Source organism: Mauremys reevesii, linkage group 12 (genome assembly GCF_016161935.1).
Source record: "Mauremys reevesii isolate NIE-2019 linkage group 12, ASM1616193v1, whole genome shotgun sequence".
NCBI lineage: Eukaryota > Metazoa > Chordata > Testudines > Geoemydidae > Mauremys > Mauremys reevesii.
In genome coordinates this window covers 8,894,864-8,914,717 of record NC_052634.1, presented here as the reverse complement: position 1 = coordinate 8,914,717, position 19,854 = coordinate 8,894,864, and the positions used below count along the sequence as shown (strand labels likewise).

The window sequence follows — 19,854 nt, the reverse complement described above, 5'->3', positions numbered from 1 at the left end:
ATATGCTTAAATTCCACAGAAGTCAGTGGGACTTGAGCATGTACTTAAGGTTAACCATATGCTGAAGTGCTGTCTTGTTTTTACTTTACTACACTTGTATGTATAGTAGACCAGATTCTCAGCTACTGTAAACTGTGGCAAACCTGTAAACTTCACTGGAGCTACTTCAATTTATACCAACTGTGGATCTGTTCCAGTGTATAATTGAGCAATTTTGGAGTCAGATTTTCTTCTGGTGTAAATTGGCACACTTTCATTGACCTCAATAGAGGAGTGCCAATTTACAGCAGCAGAGAATTTGGCTCTGTGTACTGGTTGTTTTGTTGCTAGATTTGGAAATGGGAGGTGGACAGAAGGCGTTAACTTCTGATTTGCTATTGCTGTTTATGATTTTAATTATAAGTCAATGTCTGTTTTTTAGTAGAAATAAATAAAAATACAGGCAGCCAATTATTTCCCTCTCCCACACAGTAAAAATTAAAATACTGTAAAAGGAGCTAGTGGCAGAGCTTTACTCTGACATATTATTGGTCAAAAGTTTTCCAGACTGATGAAATAAGTATTTTTCCAGTGTGACTTATTTAGTGTAAATATGTCCTTAAATGTCTTTGGAATTGCAAGTTAAAGCAATATATATAGTAAGAGACTTGCCTGGAGTTATTGTCTGCATGTAGTAGTCTCAATTCAAGTTATTCAACCCATTACTTATTGCTAATGTCCACAGCACTAGTCACAGCGTAGATTACACACGACCTTTTCGAAGGGTGCATTTTTTAGGCTTGTTTGCAGTCAATGTGCACGGTTTAAAGTGTTTCAATTGTTAAACCAAGTATTCATGTGCTTGTAAATCCTGGAACATGTATCCCAGCAAACAAACAACAAACAAACAATTCAGAAATTTAAATTCAGTGAGACTTCTCTCACTACCCAAAGCAACATACTTGAAATCTGGGGTTTACCTAAGATTTATCATCTTCCCAATTAAGGCACCAGGTGGTGTTCCTTTTGAGGCAAGATATAGGTTTCCTTAAAGGTAATATACAAAGTCATTCTCAGTCCATTTAATCTTCATCAGAACTGAAATCCTCCATTTCATCCTCCAGTCTCACTAGGGTTCTTTTGTTACCAACACTTGCAATCACTACATAGCATATGCACTCAGAGTAACTGCTTAATGGTAGGTATTAAGTCCACATATAGAGCTGAATGTTTTGGTGAAAGCTTTAGCCCTGGGGAATCCTGACTCCTGGTGCCAAGATGATAATTCGTTAGCTAGACCTCTTCCATAATGATTAGTGCTTTTACTGATGGTGCCACCTATGGAAGGGTCCCAGGGTCTCAGCATGAATCAGGGACAAACTGTGACTAAGCCATTGTTTTCCCACTTAGATGGATCAAGTAGCATTGTAAAATTCTTCCTTTACTAAGAAATTTCAAATCTACAGAACATCTTTTACCATGAATAATAGCATAAACTGCTGTTTGCTCTCTTAAGGAGCACAGCTTCTTGCCTTAAATGAACAGCAGGAAATTCAAACAATCTGCTTGAGCTACTTCAGCATAAACTTAATACAGAAACTAGGGCAGAGATTTTTTTTTTTTGAAAGGAGGCTAGGCAATTTGGATGCCAAATTCCCATTAAATGTATGGGAACTAGGTGTCCAAATCCCTTAGGAGTCAAAAAAACATTCAGGGCTTAGTGTGTGAGGGAAAGTGTCTGAGGAGAAGGAAAACACAAGAAGGAGAAGAAAAGCTTACAAGAAGAATACATATATTTATCTCGTTTCCCCCCTATGTTTACACTTCTCCCTTCATAGTCACATAGACCCAGTTGGCTACTATACTATGAGCCAGCTGCAGAGCAATTCCTGCTATATCAGGATATCTTGTCACAATGTTTGATCTTACCTGTGTAGATGGGACATACCCATGTTATAACTCTTTTAAACATACAAAAAGTCTGTAAAAGCAGGTGGGAATGACCCTGTAAAGACCAGGAGAGCCTGACTTTTCACTCAGTTACATCAGTTTTATACCAGCCTAACTCGGTCGACTTGAAGTGGCATTATCTTGGCAGACAGTCCAATGGTCTAGCACTTAATGCTTCCTCACAGACTGGTTTCAACAGCAAGAAGCGGGCTGAGCAGAGCTGGAGCTGGTGCAGGGTCTCTGTCTGGTGACATGTGCCAGCTGCCAAGGAAATGCTTGGGAACCTCTCTCCAAAGTGACAGAAGCTCCTCACTGGGGAATGCTGCAGCCTGGAACATGCAACGAATGGAGAAAAGCCCATCTTTCCTATGGAAAAATATCCCCAGGGGGGACTGTTGGGATCTCCTGCATCACTCAGGCTGGGAAGTCTCACCCAGTAGCTCCTGCATCCAGCTCAATGGCTACTGGCTGAACTGGACCAGATCTTTCAAAAAGGTGTCCAGTCTCAACTTGAAGATTTCAAATCATGGAAAACTCCAGACCCTCTCCTCCCCATTTTCCATGGCATTGCCTTGCTCTTGCCTCAAGCCAGAACTTCACACAGCATCTGACAAAACATGAACATGTTCCTGGAACATCTTGGTTTTTATAAGGTCAGTAAGAGGTGTGGTTGCAGGTTCAATTTAGTGGAGAAAGGCATAACAAAGTTAAAACCCGACAAATTCAAGCGAGAAATAGGGCACAATTTAACAGTGAACATGAATAACCATTGGAACAAACTATCAAGGGAAGTAGTGAATTCTCCATCTCTTAATTTCTCAACTTGAGACTGGATTTCTTTCTGGACTATGTGCATCAGTGAAAAACAGGTTATTGGACTGTCTAGATAATCTAATGGTCCCTTCTGGCCTTAGAAATCTATGAAACCTGGTGTAAAACTGGCGCAGTGGAGTGGAGAATCAGGCCGCAGGGCTTTAGCACGGTACCATAAGACTGTTGCAGACTCGGTTTTGTCCCACCTACATAGCAAGTGGTCTGTTCCATGGCAGACACTGCTGCATAGGAAGATCCTTCAGTTGCTGGTCCCTACTGTTTTGCCTCCAGCACCCTTTGAGAAAGTCACTGTTACACTTCTCCTAAATTGCCAAATAGAGACTTTCATTAACTAAATCAAGATCGCAAAATTTTTCCCTACTTGTAAAAACAACTGGGAAAGAACAAGATTGTTACAGAACTCAATCAAATACAAATGGGAATTCTCAGCTAAGGTTATCAATGAACATTAACACTTATTTTATACTCTGGTTATTATTTTTAGACCCTAAACTGTAACAATACAGTCTGCCCTGATAAGAAATGGGACATATCTGTGATGACTCAGGAGCTGACCAATGAGTGAATTGTGACTCAAGTCCTTGGTTCCCCTCTTCTTCCAACAGGGAAGTGATCTATGCCAACCCTTAACTAGGGACAGATTTCTTTCCCCTTTTACTCTGTTTTAGGACTGCTTAACTCTTGTTTCTTTTTACTGCATGTTTATTTTCTTTAGAATCAGAATATCAGGGTTGGAAGGGACCTCAGGAGGTCATCTAGTCCAACCCCCTGCTCAAAGCAGGACCAACACCAACTAAATCATCCCAGCCAGGGCTTTAGGAGAATTTTCTGCTGATGCAGAGAATCAGGTGCTGTTGGCCTGTATATCTGTTTGAGACTATTTTTGGTCTTATTCAGAGCATAATCTGTTTATTCTTACCCTAAACTGACGATTCCATTCCTTATTTATGCCTAATTACATATCTTTCAAATACTGTACTCCACTTACAATCTTCCACATTACAGCTGCATTGCTCTTTATTGTAAGGGCAAAGGAACAAAATGAATCTCTTGGTCCTTACATTCTCCTTCTCCACTATAGTCTGAGCAGCAAGCTAAATTAATTATTGATGCTACCATAAATAGTTTTCACATCTGTTCTAGCTGGATTCTACTTTCTCAGGTACTGCTAAAGTGCTTATGTCTTTGTCAGTGATGAAACCTGGTCTACTCTGGACTTATTCCAAGAGATAATTATTTCACTGCATTAGTGTGAAAGGCAGTCAGTCATCTACTAGATTTATCAATTTTAGGTAACTACCTAGCTTGACAGACCCTAAGGTGCACCCCCCTCCACCTGTAAACATTTTCTGTCTTAAAACATCCCCCTGATAGAGATCAGCATCCTCCCTCCCCAAAAAATATGGAATGCAACAATGAAATTAAGAAGCCCTGGTAACCCACCAAAACCAGTGAGCACTGGATGTATTCGTTTTATGGGCCAGTAGCATCATATAATCCTAAAGAGACTTGACCTTTTAAATCCAGGACTCCTTGAGACTTGGAGGTATACTGTGGATTTAATCCATCATATGGATCAAGCAGCATAATTTTTCTGCTTTCATAACTATCTTTCCTACTCTATAAATCTGCTAGCTACCTATCTAGTTGGACAGTTAGTAGGTAGTCATGGGATTTACAGAGTAGGATAAATAGTTATGAAAGCAGATACTATACGCTACTTAATCATAGAAATGTAGGCCTGGAAGGGACCTCAAGAGGTCATCTAGTCCATTTCTTCCATGCTTAATGTATGTGATGGATTTCAGTGCACAAGATTTGTAGAACAAGAAAATATTTATATTCTCTATAGCCCATTTTACTTTAGCAACTAATTACTTTGACATTGTATTAGAGAGGTAGGGCTTTATATATATATATATATATATATATATATATATATATATATATATATATATATATATCTATATATATATATATATATATAATTATAGTTATCTACTTCTCTTGCAAAAATATGGTCTAATAGAGCATAGCACTGGGAGCCAGGATTCCTAACATGTTATGTGGCCTTGGGCGAAAAACTTAATCTCTCTCTATACTTTGGTTTGTCCATTTGTAAAATGATGAATGCATTTACAAAGGTCTGAGGCATAACTGATGTGCAATTTAGCACACTGCAGGTGCACTGTAAATGATTAACAGCAATGCTTGTAAATGCTCAGAGTCTCAGATGAAAGCCATTAAAAGAATTGTGAAATAGTAATATTAAGAAAGGGAAAAAAATAACAAATCTGCCATACATTAAATTTAGAGGTGAAAAAAACATCAAGAACATGATTATTTTGCATTATAGATTCCCAAAACCAGATTCATATTCCACCCAAAAAGGAACCTTTAAGTGGTGTGACCTCTGGAGCCATTTGTCTTCAGGATCCATGGCCATGCTTTGAAAGTCAATGGCATTCTGAATAAGCCTCTCATCAGCAGTTTTAACATCTGAAACCTAAAGAAGAAAAACATATTAAGAGCCACTAGACTTTATACACTGCGTTAGTTCAGTAGGGCCAACAACAGCATAAAAGATCTGTGGATGGGCGGGTGGGGGGAAGGTTGAACAAGCAACAATCCACATGCCAGTAACCGTAAACAGTAAAATGCACCATTACATTATTCATGGCAGGACAAAGATGGGGCCAAATAGGAACATAGGCAAAAGGAGTTCACAAACAAGTCAGTATTAATAGAGACCATGGTAGCATGTCCATTAATAGGAAAGGCTGTGGATGACATTCTGAGCACTTTCAAAGAGAACAGAGGAAGTAAAGTTGCATACAGTAGGGACTCCTACTCATAGCAAAAGCTAATAGATGACCAAGCTGTCCAATATATGTAAGGTAGATACCTCTAATACAGGCAGAAGAAAGCAAACTATGCATCTATCCCTGCCATGCAGACAATGAGCACTGAACTAAAACAGTCACGAGAGGACATACACCATAGCAAAGTCTAGACCAATGCAGTTATTCATCCAGTACAGAAACCACTATAAATCAAAACTACCGTATATACTTGTTCATAAGCCGAATATTTTTGATAAAAAGTGATGCATCGAAGAGCAGGGGTCGGCTTATAAACGGGTCTACACCAAATTTTGAAGATTTTAAACTCTATAGAATCATTGAATTTAATAACTAACACATTGTCGTTTTGTTTACTTGGAGCATCTGCAGGCATGGAGCCCCTCAGCTCCCTGTGGCCGCGCTTCACCGCTCCCAGCCAATGGCTCCAGCTGAGGGGCTCCATGCCTGCAGATGCTCCAAGTAAACAAAACATCCCAATCCACCAGCGGCTTACCCTGACGGGCCAGGAGCCAGAGCTTGCCAACCCCTGAAATATAGGGTTGGCTTATGAATGGGTCAGACAGTTTTTGCTATTTTTACCTAACCATCTTGGAGGGTCAGCTCATAAATGAACAGGCTAGTGAATGAGTATATATGGTATGTTGGTAGAAAAGTAATGGGCGCAACCACAGAGTGCAAATAAAACTTCCACCACTTATAGCCAGGCAGTAACAGTAATCAGCCAGTGGTAGGCAGCAAACCACTTATATGCAAATCATGGTCTTCATGAGCAAAAGCATAGAACACAGCCATACCAGTGGGCATAGTGGGTTCACGTGGGAAATCAAACCTGAGGAGTTATTCAGGGGTGATCATAGTCTACTATAGATTTTAAGACCACCATCAATATGGTCACATCAACCAGCACAAATACTATGGCCAGAATTTTCAGAAGGGCTCAGCACCCAAAATTGAGGCAAGATTTTCAAAGAACGCATCCCGATTGTCAAAGCAGGCAACGGGTGGAGAACAAGAAGCTACACAGGCCTGCCTGTCTGCACACAAAACATCAGGAATCAGAGAAATTTCGACAGCTGAAGCAAGTATTAAGTGCGAGAGACATGGAGCAGCCCCCATAAATACTGTAGACCACAAGTCAAGTAACAGGCTCAGCCAAATATGTGATACCAAACTTGTAGAGCAGGCGAAGTACATGGAGCAGGGCAAAGCACACTCATCATGGTGCTGTTAAGGGTGCCATAAAAAGGAAATGAGAGATTTCAACAGTTACGCTTTTTCTGACTGGAAAACTGAGCCAATGAAAATTTTCCAAACAGCTCTATCTACTGTCTCCTATAAGAGCAAAACAGATGCTCTGGCCAATGCTAGGGTAGATGCCATTGCAGTATCATATTGGAAATGCACAGAGAGTGTGAGCAGGGAGCAATCCAGGCAGCAGAACAAAACATACCATATTAAAAAAATTATCTTGTCTATCTCCTATTATCTTTCTTTCTGCCTCTTTACTGCTGGATATTGTCCTGGTTTGCTTTTACACTGTATGCTTTTTCCATCATCCATAACTAAATATGACAGTACAAGACCCAAAGAAAAGGGCAATTAGCCAGCCCAACCATTGTTGTGACAACATACCTAGCTGCTCTACTAAGCCATTGCCTGCAGTAAGGATAACTAAGCACCACTGACGAGTGGGTGTGGCTAATTTGGGAAAGGCCACAGGGAGAAGATGTCCGTGACCAGTGGAACTACTAACTATGCAAACTTGAGCTCAGATCATTAATGACTGTCTCTTTTCCATGCAACCAATCAGCATCCTAGCTAGAAGAAGAGCCCAGGTAGCAGTAGTGGCTGAGGTGCTTATAACAGCATGGCAATCCAAACAGCACAGTTAAGGGACAACTACACCAAACTTGTTCAGGGTCCCATCTGGAGTAGGCAATCTGGATTACACTGGAGCTGCCTAAGGCCAATGATCTAAACAATGAAGTGAGTACTAAATAGCCACAAACTTGGTATATAGGGCAAATCAACTGAAATTAGGAAGCATTCATATGGGTGTTGGTCTCAGGGTGTTGACTGTTATACCAGGGTGCTGTGTACAAGTGAAATGCCTAGTTTAATGCTCTGGGCTTATATCTAAACCACTCTCACAGATGCTCTTCAGAGGGACTATGCAGCTCCCACAGATTGCAGCGGAATGCACAGCAGACACTCAGCACCTGAGGAAGCTGCATGAATCAAGTTACAGTTTCTTAAGAACTGAATACTGACTTATTGCCATCAGGCCAGCCTCTCTCTGGACTAACAGCAAGTGCTTTATATCCCTCCAATAATCCACAGAACATAGTATGAGAACAGCTGACACAGGTAATATGCTGTAGCCAGGTCTAGGCAGGTAACTGTGTCAGCTGGTATGAACAGAAATGAATTAACACTAGTGGGGCGGAGCTCTGATTGCTGATATTTCAGGTGAGGCATATTGCTGCAAATGGTAACGAAAGAGTCTACCACCTCTTCTTACAAGAAAGAAATGAACCAATTAGGAAGACTCTTCATAGGTTTTCTTCTCCACAGCAAACAGAGAAACACAGCTGTTTCATTGGTAAGATGTTTTTGGTGGAACCCACTGACTCACTGCATTGATAGTTTACTGGGCAGGTAAAGCATACTTCTACATTATCTCTTTGAAAGAGGAACAGGACATAACCTCTGCCAGCATTTTTTTGTGAACTATTCTATTAATACCAATCAAATTGAGAAAATGATCAAATGAAATTGCATTTTGAGCATCATAAGCTGTGTAATGTCTATTCTGTTAAATTGAGGCCCATAATTGCTTCTCTACTGAAAAGATACAACAAAGACAGCAATCATGGCATGTCATTATCCCAGACTAGAAAACCGGCCTTTGCAGTGAGGACTTCAAAGGCTTGTGGTTCTCGAATTGCATTTGGCTGCTATTGTTGAAGCGCAGGCAATCTTGATTAGGTGTTTACACTGAGGTAAGGCGCAGTGCACAGAGAGTCTGAGTGCCTTGGTCTAGAGCCATTAAAAAATTGTACATTATGTTCCTCGCTTTGAAGTAAGAGGTTTGTAGGGAGGAAAGCAACTCATATTGAGTACAGCTGAGCTAGATTGGGCAGCTACTTCTCTCTCTCTCTCAAAGAAACTCATCATCAGGTTCTTAGAGAATCAGGCAGCGCTGCAAAAAAGTTGATGCTTTATAAAATGCTATGTGAATTAATGAACATACATATCAGCCCAAAAGCACACATTTGTAGTATGTTTGGGTGTAAATATAGCCCACCGATCGCATGGGCTGTGAATTTTACAGTAACTTGGAATAAGGATCCTTTAGTATCAAACATAAGTTTTTTACAGAGATGATTTAGTGAAATTACATGAAAAGCGCTCTATATTTTAATGCAACATTTTATACCCACTATACTTCACTGTTAGCTGTGTTGCTAACAATTATAACCGTTCTAACTTGCTGAAAAGTGGAAAATGATCCCGTTTATAAAGACAACATCCAGAGCATGTGTTCTGGATGCTGACACAGATATCTGAGATGCTATTTTTTGTATGCTCCTCATCATTCTCTAATGCCTATTATCCATTTCTTAACTATTCTCATTTGGTCACCTCAGTTAACTGATTAACTAACTTACCTGTATTGACTGTCCAATTCAGTTTCAAGAACTTTAAGATGAATTATGTTTCAGAGAGGCACCTTTGATTGTTTGCTGATTCCTAGCCTGCTGACAATATTGATACTTATATTAAGGGCCTTATCTTATGTGGCTTTGGGCCCAATGTACCCACAGTAAATGTAGTTACACTGTTGTAAAACAGGCATAAGTGAAAACAGAATCAAGGGTTTTGTTTCTTCTGTTGTAAAAATACATCTTAACTGACACTAACAATCTAATCCGGGGTAGACAACCTATGGCACACGTGCCAAAGGCGGCACATGAACTGATTTTCAGTGGCACTCCCACTTCCTGGGTCCTGGCCACCGGTCAGGGGCCTCTGCATTTTAATTTAATTTTAAATGAAGCTTCTTAAACATTTTGAAAAAATTTACTTTACATACAACAATAGTTTAATTATATATTAAAGACACAAAAAGTGGCCTTCTAAAAATGTTAAAATGTATTACCGGCACGCAAAACCTTAAATTGGAGTGAATAAATGAAGACTTGGCACACCACTTCTGAAAGCTTGCTGACAGTGTTTTTTCCCTTCTTTTTTCAGGGGTTTCCCTCACATTTTTTTCAACCCTTCAAAGGCTCCATGGTACAGCAAGGATGGCTGGATGCCACTCCTGTAGAGAATGTTAGACTTGTGCATTTATTTAGCCAGTGAGGATCCACTGGAAAGTGATATGGCCCTCCCAACTTGGCTAGAAATCACTGTAATTCATAATGGCCAATTCTCCTTCCACCTATTCTGAAATCTAAGCTAATGAAAATAAGTATCTCTGCATCATCTCCTTGACCTCAAAGCCACAACTCTACCCGAGTAGATATCTGATTATCTAAACTTTTAACTCCACACTAACAAAAAACAACTTGACACAAACTCCAGTCATTCAGTTCAAAGAGAATTTTTTAATCATTACCTCAGCTCAGCTACTTAGTTCAGATATATCAATACATTCTCGTCCAATACTTTTCAATCTACTGGTCAACCTGAACGCATCTCTCTTTTCCACTCTTCATCTCACATCCCCATAATAACCACACAAGCAATGTTTAGGATGTGCCTGCACGAGGGCAAAGGCTGTCTGGAAAGCACCAGGCACGTTTTGGGCATTGCTGTTATAAAATCAACAAATTCCTTAAACTGCCATGGCCTCAAAAACTAAATCCATCTGGGATTAATTATTTTGACATTTTTGGACCTTTCATTTTTCAGGTGGATGTGTTTTTCAGAAGAGGCTTTTTCTCTCTTCTGTTTGTTTGTTCCCCCCACCCTGCATTTTAGGGTACGCAGTGATATGTTAATACACACAAAATGCCAGATTCTGCTCTGTCGCAGCCATGTTAATCCAGAGTAACTCCACTGTATCACTATTTTTAACTGCGGACAGAGCCTGGCCCACAATATCTTGTTCCAAAAGTGGATATTTTTAACTACCTCTACCTTTCTAGTCCATGTATCTCCTAAAGAAAATGCTTAACATGACAATAAATAAAAGAATGCTGACTGCTCATTAGCCTAATCGTAGTTGTCTGATTGACTTTGTGCTTGCCTTGTTGTTATCCCTAATCTGTTACTTAGGGGCACCAATTCTGCACTCAAGCATGGAGCCCCACTGAAGTCAAAGGGAGTCTGCATAGGCACATGGCGCACACACACACACTTGCAGGATCAGGGCTCTAGATTGTAAGCTCTTTGATATAACAAGATATAGTCCCTGCACCAATATTCAGCCTCTAGCACAATTAAGTCCCAATCCCTGATTAGTACCTCCAGGTGCTACCACAATAATACCAATACTACTTACTAATAATATATTTGTAGGCTATGCCTAGCGTGTTATATCTTCAGAATTTCAAAATGGTAGATTAAAGAGCAACATAAACTTTAATTAGCCTTAATCTAAATTAATAATTTTTGCCATCAACTGAATTATAGATGGAAAAACAAGTGCTGTTAATATCTCTTCTAGCAAAGAGATTGTCCATTATTCTGCTGTTGTAATGCATACAGCAGGTGCCCTCTAGTGTTTGCATCAGCTGTTCATTAGCCTTGTAGAAGGGTACATGATTTACAATGGAAGGTCTCACTAGCCAGCTTTGACAATTACACAGAAATCTGTGGTATAACTCAACAGTAACTTTTTATTTTGTAACTTCTATTTTCACATTATTCTTTGAGTTGTAGCCTTGTCTGATCCAGGACATTAGAGAGACAAGGTGGGTGAGGTAATATCTTTTACTGGCTCTGTGTAGCTTTCAAGCTTGTCTCTCACCAACAGAAGTTGGTTCAATAAAAGATATTACCTCACCCACCTTGTCTTGCTAATCTTCACATTATGTAACAGATGGATAGTGCTGTATTGCACTGTAGTCCAGTACATCTAACAAATATTTTCAAAAGTATCCCCTAATGTTGGTTGTTTCAATTTTGAGAACAGAACTTGAGAAAACTAGGCCCTTAATTTCCAAGGGATTGTAGTGCCAGCAGCTTCCACTGATTTAAAATAGAATTGTAAATGCTGAACAAACCTGAAAATCAAGCTTGAGGGGTCTGTTTGGACACAAATCTGGCCCCTCCAGGATTAGCAGATATGCTTGGAAACATGTGGGCCTAAATGTCACTGAGTAAATGTGTGAATGCATCCACCCACACTGCACCGTATCTATATTCTTTTCTCTGATTTTTCAACCTGCATAAAATATAAATTGTATTTTTTTGTTGTGATCAGAGCAATTTGGAAATTGCAAATACAAGCTTTTTATACTGTTAATAGGATCAGTTTTTTTGATTCTCTCAAAACTATTGTATTATCAGTGTTCTACCATTAGAAGTAATTTTTCGTTCATGCTGCAACACTGCTGTTTACCACCCATAAGGAGACAAGTGTGTATATTATTAGTAGAGCACATAATTAACAAAATCATGTAAGCTAAGCCAAACATCTCCAGTGCAGAATAAAATGAATCAATAAAAAAAATGTGATGAAGAATCAAATCAAGTAAGAAGGAAAATTTTATCACTGAGATCAATTACGAGTTATCAGGGCAGGGAGAGTTTATTCAGATAGCTTCTGAATAATGTTGCAAAATGTTGAAATCTTACAAATAGTTCTGGGCTCAATACCCAACAGACCACCCTTCCCCTTCTGCTCTGTCAGAACTATTGAGATCCTCCAGTCCTAAGGCAATGTGGTCACTGGTCCCAGGAACTTGCTTTTCAAGACTGACCACAGGGCATTCTCAGCTGACAGCCCTTGCTACTGGGAACCTGCTCCCAAGACACACAATCCTGAGCCCGGTAACCATCAAAGAACAGGCTTTTAGCTAATGTAATCAATTGGCATTGGCACAAAAAAGTTGCTTGTCCAAATCAGGGCATGGATTTGAGTCCTCCATGGCGCTGCCTCTAAAATTCAAGTCCTGGCCTTTGTTGCATAGATGAGCTTGGAGAAAATGGCATGAGGAACCTCTTTCTTGGCCTTCCTCTCACTGAACCTGTATGATAGCAGAGCAGTATTCCTACCTACTGTTCAACTGAATACTAAGAGTAAGGCTTGGCTTCTGCACGGACAGCAGGAGACATAGCCAGCTTTCTATAAGCCATAGCACAACTGGGGCCACTGAAAAGCTACAACTCGGAATAGGAACACCACAGAACATTATCATCCTATCAAGGGCAGGGAAGACACACAGCCCAAATGGTTTCTTTCATCACTTGTGCTATGGAGAAACATGTGATTGACAGGAAATCCAGGAATCACTCTGCAAAACCAAGAGATTTAGTAGGTGTGCCCCTTTAATCAGTGGCCCATCCACTTAGTTCATAACCTGCCAGGAGATGTTCTAAATAAAATGCATTACCCACCTGCCCTTGATGAACCTCCTCTCGCTTTCTACTGTGCAGATGCAGATAAGAATCCTGTTTCTGTGTGGCTAATCCCAAAGTAAGTTTATTTTTTTCCACAAAGTCTTTTTTTGCTCTCTGTTGCTGAACTTCTATAGATCGAGGAGAAAGAACATCACTGTGTGTACTGGAATTGTCTTTGTATTGACAATCATCTGCTGATAGCTCTCCTTTTGTATGCAATCTAAAAGGTACACTGCTTATCCCAACAGGGTGACCATCAAGACTTAACAATTCTGTATCAAATGCAAAAGATACATTTTGTCTTTCTACTAGCTGATTATTTTCCTCCAAGACGTCCTTGGAAGAGAGGTAAGATGAGTCCTGAGAGGAGCCCTGTGGGATTTTCTCAGCAACATGGTGTCTTCTATTCACTTCAGAAAATGTTGTTCCCTCGTTATTGCTCTTCCAGTTGGGATTGTATCTTAGGTTACAGTATCTGTCTGTAGGTTGCTGTTTGCTGTGAAAACCAGAAAAGAAATATTGATCTTTTTAAAAGAGAAAAACCATTCAGCACTTTGAATAAGTTCTATCTAACCAATTTAATATTCCAGCCTTTTCCCACACGCATGTATACCCTGACATGTGTAGTTCTACTGAGTTTAATGAGACCATTCGTGTGTAAAGTTTTTCGCGCATGAGACTATTTTTAGGATTAGGGTCCGAAGAGTTATACTGAACTTGAGCCAAAGATCCACAAAGAGCACCTTCTTCATCTTTAATTTTAATTAGCATTAAATGCTAATTAGGCTTAAAACTATCAAATCTGACCAAGGAATACAACATTTTCCTTATATAAATTCATCATGGCACTAACAGGGGGGAGAAGGACGGGGAGGAACTCCCAGAAAATGCAATTATAAAAATGCAACAGCTACTTTTTTCAATTGTCCAGTAAAATTTCATTTAAAAGGGCATAAATTATAAGAGGCAATAATTCCTGTTTATCTTCCATAGAAAATTCCAGTCACTCCCCAGGGTCTCTGCTCTCTGAGGAAAAGTGCTATTCCAATTAACGTTGGTACCTCACGAGTACTGGATACCTAAGAGGGAACAGCCTATAGATTTTATGGTATTATCTCCATTCATTACCATGCAATGCCAAGATATGCACTTTGCTATTTTAATAGAGCTTTCCCAAAAGTCTTCTGTGTAGAATACAGATAGTTCTGCTCCTCTTTCATCTCAGCTACAATGTCATGCACCCACGTGAAAAAGCCCCAGACCAGAAAAGAAATTTTAAGAGAGAGAGAGGAGTAATCTACAGTGTTGATCAGCAGTATCTTAACTGGCATATATGAATTACATTTTAGGGACAGTTGTCCACAAAGTGGGTTTTTCAACAGTATCTTAAGAAGTCAGGCACCCAACTCTTACTGGCTTTCAAGCAGGGCCAGCTCCGGGCACCAGCGCAGCAAGAAGGTGCTTGGGGTGGCCAAGGGGAAGGGGCGGCACGTCCGGCTCTTCGGCGGCGGGTCCCTCGGTCTCTCTCGGCACAGCAATCGCGGCTCCCCACCCACGCCGCTTAGGGCGGCAAAAACCCTGGGGCCATGGTTATAAACAACCTATTGGCATGCTGAACTCTATAAAATCTGTAACAATTAAATTTTAAAGCATCTACTCAACATTTATTAACACTTTCTAAACTAATTACAAATGTACAAATATAAAGTGTGATCTAAATAACAAACAGAATCTAGTTCTATATTGATGCTTTTAGTTTCAGAGAAGTGTCGGTGACCTGATATACTCTATACTTGAGATTAGTGTTTCAATTCCTGACAATTTATACCTATGAAGTAACAACAGCAGTCTTGAAACATCATTATTATTCATAAATGTAAATCATATGCAAGAATAAATGCCTATTTTGAAACAACATAAGCACAGAAATAATCACTCAAATAACAAAATATGATTCCAAAGAGCCCTATTGTGTTGAAATGTGTGCACAGCAGCTTGATTGTATTATGTAGTCCAGGTCACCACACTGGAACAAAATGAGCGTGAAGAGCTCCTTCATCTCTAATCATCTGTAGACAAAACACACACCTCTTATTCCTCCCCCCCATTTGATATAAAGGTTAGATGGACTCTGTATTCAACCCTTCTGTTGATGAGCAGACAACAGATGCAGGATTTTCTCTTCAAATTCCTAGGTTAGTAATGGATGTAGAGAGGAGGTTTCATATGCATATACTATGATATTTGCTCCAGTTAATGGACTGTATTTGAGTACTTACTGTGATAACTTCAAACAAAATAAAATCAAATTTCCATTTAATGAAGAGCCTCATATTCAGCATAGTATTCAGTCAAAAAATTACTAAAATTAGAGCATGTTTCTAGCACAATTAACATCCTTTGCACTCGCAATAAAATGTTCAGTAACTGGCCATTTTGCCTGTTGAGGAGGTGAATAAAAGCACGCTATTAATCATTTAGCCTTCATTTGTTTGCCACTTTATTTTAAGTAGACAGTTAAATTGAAATGGCACATTATTATTGCTTCAGGTTTAATTTAATTCTCTTAAACACAACAATTATTCCCAATTTATACAGCATTAAACCTTTTATGCATATGACAGCATATTCAATTTTATTTTATGTATAAAGTTAACACTTTTATAAGAATGTGTGAGGATGACAGACAGTCTGCTGGAATTTTTAATTTTGCATTTATATAGTTACTGGATAAAAATGCATCTATTCAACCCTCTAGTTTTTCAATATTGTTTTAAATAAAAGTTTTCTAATATAAGTGCAGCAAACCAACGTGATTAAAAATCACTATCTGAATGTAAAAGTGAAACATGCATTTCTTAAATTATTTAGAATGATGCCCCATCCTATCAAGTGCATAGAAAAGGACAACAGTCACCAACTATCCGTTTTGAACAAGTACCCAGTCCGTTATGGTAAGTGCTTTAAGGCTTGAGCCAAAGGCCATTCAAGTTGGTGGGACTCCTTCCACTGACTTAAGTGGGCTTTGGATAAAACTCATAGAGAAAAATGGATGTCTCTTTTATTGGGCCTATAGCAGCAGAAAATTATATCACTCCTGTACATCAGCACAGCTGTACTGGCTGGCACCGTGGACGAGCAGAGGCAAGGCTTTGCTCATTTCCCCACGCTCCTGCCCACCTACTTTGAGGACAAGTAAGTGGGTATGAAGCACCCACCTACTTTTGCACTCCCAGAACCAATGTCTAGGTAGCTTATATAGGGGTGTAAGGCAGGTTCTCACTTCCCCTTACTTTCCTATATGGGAGTGTAGTCAGTGCAAGCTACAATCTAGCCCTCAGTGAACAAAGAAAGGTTGCTCTCCCTTCTCTTCTAAAGAAACAAAGTTGTACAGCACAATACATTTTAAAAACACATTGCCCTGAATTCACATTCACATTAAGGCCTGGTCTACATGCAGACTTGGTGCCAATTTAACTATTTCTATTAGGTAGGCGTAAGTTACATTTATGACCACTTTAATGAACTACTCGAATGGCTTAGCACAAGAACAGTCAGGCCTATCATAGCTATATACTACAAATATATTCCTTACCTTTCATTATGTTTTCCATAATCTTTTCCATTTGAAAACTGTACTTTGTCATAATTTGCTCCTTCTGATTCATTCAGACTTTTCTCCTCCAGACTATCTTCGTCTAAACTGTCATTCTCCAGCTCATCAGAAGACTGGCCTACCAATACTTCATTTTCATAAATCCGTTTTTGAAGTTCTAACTGATATTGTATCTCTTGAGAAAGGCTTTCAGAATCAGACTCCTGAGAATCATGCAGACTTGGATGCCAGTTGCCATCACTTAAAGATGGTCCTTTTAAATTAGCATGATGACCATGTGGCTGGATTAATACTCTTTGAGAGAAGCTATTATTCATGTTGCAAATGTGTAGAAAGGAAAGAATGGAAAAATATGATTCAGATGTGAAGAATTCATTCCGTATTTTGTGCTGCAGTGTAGACCAGACCTGTATTTAGGAAATATGAGACTAAATGTAAACAATTTGTTCACTGAAAGTCAATAACAATTATGTTTGTTAAATATTTAGATGAATCCTATCAAATTATTTACACAGTCAGTAGCATTGTGGGCAGACTCAGAATTTGATCCTGCAAAGCTGATGCACTCCAGTATTTACAAATGCTTCAGGGAGCGTGTCTGCCACTCACACTCAGTAGTATTTTGTTCAATAGGAAATCAATGACACTAAGGCCCTGATAATGCCAATGCTTACACATCTGGTTAACTTTACTATTGTTAATAGTCCTATTTAAAATCCCGGGACTACTAGTGGTAGTAAAGTTAAGCATGAGTCAAGTGTTCACAAGATTAAGGCCTAACTGTGTAGTAAATTACTACTCAGCATGAGTAAGTGTGGCAAAATAGGGTCTTTAATCATTATAAAAAATGGCAGTGACAATTCACTTAACCCTAAAATAATAAATCTGTTTATACATATTATCAGGGAAATAAAGTTAAGGCAACAGATTTTAGTTCCAAGATTCCAAAGGATGGTGTTCTATCATATGTTCTACATTAGTGATCTTATTTACACCCTGTTGGATATCTATAGCTATATCCCTCTAGATATAAGCCCAGAACAAAGAATAATTACTTACAAAAATATATTGACAATTTAAAAAAAATATTTATATGTTAACAGACAAGCCATGTGCAGTCACTTTATATACATAAGGGATCAAATGGCTGAGTTAAAACACAGTGTCAGCATTTGAAAATAGGAAACATTTGTTGACATTTTAGTGCCATTTTCTTTTGTAATAGGTTACAGCAGCAGGGGAGTGCTTGATGCAACAGGAAGAAAGTCTGTTTGTATTAAAAATGATTATTTATATAACAAGCTTATTTTTAATGTATGAGTATAGGAAGCCATGTGTCAGGTACATCACTGCATCAATTTTCAGTTTTCCAGAGGCAACATTTCTTATGGCATAAAATTGTTGCTCTTCATCAGGCCTTTTATTAACACACTGATGGATATCTATAACTGTCCTTTCTCTGGCATGGATCATACTAAATGTAATAGCAGATCTATGTTGGGAGATTATGCGTACACTGTGGGCTAAGGAGTAATGAATCAACTAGTGTGTATAGATTTTTTTAAATGATAGCTATGCTTCAGTTTTAAAATAAAGCAGAGCTTGAAATATCCATTCGCCCACTCAGTGATGAGTAAGAAACTTTCTCAGATGAGCTGCAGGATTTAACCCATCAATTTCTACAGAAATGAAGCATTCATTTTTAAAGTTTCTAGCTCTTATGGTTGTGAAGACAACCTTACAAATGCAAACTAATGAAAGAAAGGATGGTCCAGTGGATAGGGCATGTATTGGGAGACCTGGATTCTGCTGCTAGCTCTGTCACTGAATTGGTGTGTCACTGGGCAAATTATTTCACCTATTTGTGCCTCAGTTACCTCATCTGTGAAATGAGGGTGACAGTGGTTTACCTTTGTAAAGTATATTGCGTACTCAAAGAGACAGCACTTTAATAATTAGCACTTTTCAACCATAGATTTCAAACAGCCATTTCCATTGTTTATCTTGCTGTACCTATTTTCTCAAAGTAGAAGCAAAGTGAAATTTACAAATCTGGTCAGTTTTACTGCTTCTGTTCAGAACATTGTGGGCAGCAGTGAAACTTTCAAAAATCAAGTCAATTTCAATCTAGGGCCACTGTATAGAAAATCTACTAGTATCAGGAAAAGTAGACACTAGAGCTATTCATAGAGGAGGTGGTAACTCCAAAAAACAAACAAAAAACCCCCGTCATTTAATTTAAGATGTGAATTAAACTGATTTTACTTAAACAGGTGCAAACCCTATGTGGACATTGTTATTTTGGTTTAAGAGTGGCTTTTTTTTAGTTGATATTAAATCAGCTAAACTGATTTAAAAAAAATCCTCCGTTAAACAGCCATAATTTCTACCTGCATTTTAGATCTTAAAGTCAAGGAGTTGTGTTATTATTTGGGCCTCAAGCTAAAGTATCTCTTACAGTCAAGGAAATACCCATTCTTACAGGAATCTTGTCATTTGGGGTGGAGTGCAGGGACATTTTGCATGGAGACACCTGGAGAGAGGTTATATAAACTCCTGGCAGGCTCGGAAAGGGAATGCAATGGTTGTGGTGATGGTGGGGAAATGTATGAACAGTTGCAGCCCTCTGGATGGTGTTTTGCAACCCCTCTAAGGAGGGTCTGTAATCCTTCCTAAATCCCCCTCCTGGACAGTGGTGTTGCATCATAAAATAGCACTCGCCACCCTTTCATTACTTGTTAATACATACTGTGATGAGCAAATCTGAAAAGAACAAGAAACTGAACAGAAGATACGTGCTACCCTGCTACTCCCTCCTCCCAGGAATCTGCTCCTCTTACCCCGTGCCCATCCTCTCTCCCCTCTCACAGCTCACTTCCCCCACCCACCAAATCCTCTTGGCCCTCTCCCTTTTACCCCTCCCCCAGTCCCCTCACTTCACCCCCCCAAATCCTCTCCCCCACCCCCCAAATCCTCTCTGCCCCTCCCTTCTACCCCGACCCAGTCCTCTCACTTCACCCTCCCCAAATCCTCTCC

The 19,854-nt window shown here is 39.3% G+C and overlaps 1 protein-coding gene across 5 annotated transcripts in view; it reads right to left on the bottom strand.

Moving 5' to 3' along the window:
- The window catches only part of JHY (junctional cadherin complex regulator), a 30,937-nt gene extending 11,392 nt beyond the window's left edge, over positions 1-19,545 (bottom strand). The window contains exons 1-4 of one of the 5 annotated variants that reach the window (XR_005586584.1): positions 19,301-19,545; positions 16,798-17,225; positions 13,200-13,698; positions 5,159-5,269 (exon numbers count right to left, since the gene is read on the bottom strand). Coding sequence is in view for 3 of the 5 variants with exons in the window: in XM_039496161.1 (XP_039352095.1) it covers positions 5,159-5,269; positions 13,200-13,698; positions 16,798-17,225; positions 19,301-19,525 (1,263 nt within the window). In the remaining 2 variants the exon portion in view is untranslated. The remainder of the gene's footprint in view (positions 1-5,158; positions 5,270-13,199; positions 13,699-16,797; positions 17,226-19,300) is intronic. The other 4 variants (XR_005586583.1, XM_039496161.1, XM_039496159.1 and 1 more) reach the window with 4 other exon arrangements.
- Between the last annotated feature and the right edge of the window lie 309 nt (positions 19,546-19,854).